At 42.5% G+C, this 3,234-nt stretch overlaps 1 protein-coding gene across 2 annotated transcripts in view; it reads right to left on the bottom strand.

Moving 5' to 3' along the window:
- Zcchc8 (zinc finger CCHC-type containing 8) overlaps positions 1-2,454 on the bottom strand; it is a 32,761-nt gene extending 30,307 nt beyond the window's left edge. For both annotated transcript variants that reach the window (XM_013350164.2, XM_026785813.1), the window contains exons 1-2: positions 2,171-2,454; positions 553-595 (exon numbers count right to left, since the gene is read on the bottom strand). In XM_013350164.2, the coding sequence (XP_013205618.1) occupies positions 553-595; positions 2,171-2,375 (248 nt within the window). In that variant the 5' untranslated portion in view covers positions 2,376-2,454. The remainder of the gene's footprint in view (positions 1-552; positions 596-2,170) is intronic.
- Positions 2,455-3,234: the final 780 nt, after the last annotated feature.

Here is a 3,234-nt window from a genome sequence, read left to right as displayed (position 1 = left end):
AAAAAAAAAAAAAAATTTATTTTTCCCATGTCACCCCCCTTTCTTTAAAATTTTACTAAATTTTAAGCTGGGCGATGGTGGCGCACGCCTTTAATCCCAGCACTCGGGAGGCAGAGGCAGGCGGATCTCTGTGAGTTTGAGACCAGCCTGTCTCGAAAAACCACAAAAAAAAAAAAAAAGAACTGTTGTCAAAAAAAAAAAAAAAAAAAAAAAAAAAAAAAAAAAAAGAAATTATCAGGTAAAGTAACTGTAAACATACTTTATCTTCCCAGAAATGAGTGTTAAATATGAATAGCTGCGCTTAGTTTGCTTTTCTAAGCACAGGCAAAATCTTCTGGCTTCTGAAGTGACCCATTAAATCCATTTAAATGTTTAACCCACTTACCAGAATTTCCTTATACTCATAAGTCAACAATAAAGAACCGTTATTGAATTCTTCATAGTATTCTGAAACAAATGATGATGACAAAATCCCACAACGTTTTTAAAGATGTTGTGATTAATGAGATGAACAGCAAGGGGCATCTCAAGTATAATTTCAAGATCTCATACCTGGGTCTTGTCAGAATGTTCAATTTTCTTTTAAGTTCTTGATGTTATTACTGGTTAAGGACTATCCGTCATCGAAAAATAGAATTATACAGGACATAAAGTTCAAATGTCTCTCACTTTTGTTATCCAACGGTAGAATGTAAAGGGAGGACCTGCAAGTGTTCTGAGGGAGACACACTGAGCACGTGTTTTGCTGGAGGACAGGATAACTGGGCCTAAATATTAAATATAATTTTCCGCCCTTTGAACAAATATTCTACACCACAATCCTGAAGCTCAGAAACAGTCTAATATCAGCTAGACAGCTGTGTTCCCAGAACAAGCCGGAGCAGCCAATTAGGAAACTTTTCCATGTCAAAGCATCATGATAATCGATAAAGGCAATATAGCAAAATGTTAACAAGAACGTGGAATTGCACCTGTGGATATTAAATGTACAATCCTCAACTCCCAAAGTATTTTATAAATATTCACAATAAAACGTCATGGAAAATAGTAATATTTTATTACTGTATTTATTTTACATAAAGTTTGCATGAAGACCAGAAGGTAAAACTAAGCCACTACAGGCCAGGCAGTGGTGGCACACACCTTTAGTCCCAGGATTTGGAAGACAGAGGCCTTCTGTAAATTCAAGGCCACCCTGGGCTACTCGTTACCAATGCGGAACCAGGTGGCAGTGTCACCTTTAATTTCAATACTAGAGAGTCACACGCCTTTAATCCCAGGGGAATGTAAAACGGGAGGAGACAGAGGTTCAGTCTGCAGTTGCCCAGCCTTGGTAGAGGTTAAGACTTCTTTGGTGGCTTGGGTGTTTTGCTTTTCTGATCTTCAGTTTGAAACCCAATATCTGTCTCTGAGATTTCATTATTTGTGCTATATAGCATCATAAAAAAAAAAAAAAGAATCAGACTTTAAACATCAAAACCTGACATACTAACCACTCTCAGGATTCATTATCAGTTTTAAAAGTTACCTGGGCCAAGACTACCTGTACATGCAGATTCAAGAACCTTAAGAATGAAAGTTAACATACTAGCAAATCCGGAAACTCTGTAATCATGTTAATAAAGCCAAAGGGAAATTTGGCGCGTTTTCCCCAGAGCACTGCAATGCAACCTTACTCAAAGCGGAAGATATCGAAAAAGTAAAACTATCACGCCAACAGACCATTTCTCTTTGTATGCTAAATTCTTTAAGGCCCCAACTCTGCTTCACAGAAGCCACTCGAGCTTTTGCCCCTCCACAAATACCCCTTCCCAGGACTACGATCCCCGCATCTTCAAACCACACCACGGCTGTCTCCACTAGAGCCCAGAAAGAAATCACCAAGACCTCAAAAGGAGGGAGAGAAGACAAGAACCGTTGACAACGTAACAGTTTAGGTTCTGAGTTGGGGACCAGGGTGGTCTACACAGGATTCTCGCACGGAAGGGTTTGCGCGCAGGCCTCGCTGCAGCTACGAGCAACGCGACCGAGACCGTCCTCCCGCCAGCCCGCCGAGTTGCGGGAGAAATGACTTAGAGTGCTGATCCTCTTGGAATTTCCGCCGTGCCCGCGCCCGCCACCACAGGGACCCCAAGACCCAGGTGACAGGGCCAACAAGCCGGAAGGATATTCTCGGCGCGGAGTTGCTTGATGGTTTCCTCACAGTGCCGAAGCTGCTCCTGTAGCTCCGCGTCCCCCACCCCGTTCTCTTCGGCGTCCTCCTCCTCGTCGTCGTCGTCCTTGAAGCGGGTGTGAACTGGCTTCGGGGTTGACTCCTCTTGAGGGTCAAACGCCTCAAATAATTCTAGATCTCCAAAATCCACACCAGCGGCCATTTTGAGCTGTGAGAAAAAGTCGAGGGCAGGGGCGAAGGTTGGAGGGCGGCACAGCTCTCCCTGGAGGCTTTTCTCCACACGCAGGCCTCCAAAGCCGTTCTAGAGGCGGGACCTACCAGAAGACTACAACTACCAGAATGCCACGGTCTTCGCGTGTCTCCGATCGACTGGGTTCCGGAGCGTGGCGTTCTGGGATATGTGGTTTCTAAGCGACTGAACCTATGCTTTGCATTGCACACTGGGATTGATCGTTTTTTTAAAACGATTCCGAATGAGTTAAAACAATACGGATTCTTCCCGTTAGGCGTCCAGAGCTGAAGAATCAGAGCCCGGTACATGCTTTATGACAAATTGTGGTGCGTTTGCCCCACGTCAAAAAGACAAAATAGGAACTCTAGCTTTGCGACTGGCGACAAATTTGCTCGTAGACACAAGCCACTTTAGTTTATTGTACTTGTTTCATTTTTAAATGAAAGTAAGTAAAATTAGGTCATTATATCGTTTTAGATTTCTCTGAAGAGGCTTTTTTATGGGCTCGTCATTCATTCGATATAAATTCACTGCCTTTAATGTGTTAGACACTTCTCTAAACCAGTGTACTGATGTCTGCCCTCATAAAACAGAAAGCCCCATAATTATGATTGTTTTCTTGTTTGAATGGATATTCGCCATCACACATTAAAAACACAGGAAATTATAACGTGCAACAAGGAAACAATATAGTCAGCTTGCACCATATTCAGAATCAGTAATTCCAGGCCATCTTCAGGGACAGTGCTTGTAGTGAGCTTGGGATACATGAAATATCTTGTCTATCCTCCCTTCTTGAAAGAAAAGAAAGAATAAAAGAAGAAAAAAA

Source organism: Microtus ochrogaster, chromosome 2 (assembly GCF_000317375.1).
Source record: "Microtus ochrogaster isolate Prairie Vole_2 chromosome 2, MicOch1.0, whole genome shotgun sequence".
Classification (NCBI taxonomy): Eukaryota; Metazoa; Chordata; class Mammalia; order Rodentia; family Cricetidae; genus Microtus; species Microtus ochrogaster.
The sequence above is the reverse complement of the archived record's forward strand: the minus strand, read 5'-3'. Positions and strand labels throughout refer to the sequence as shown.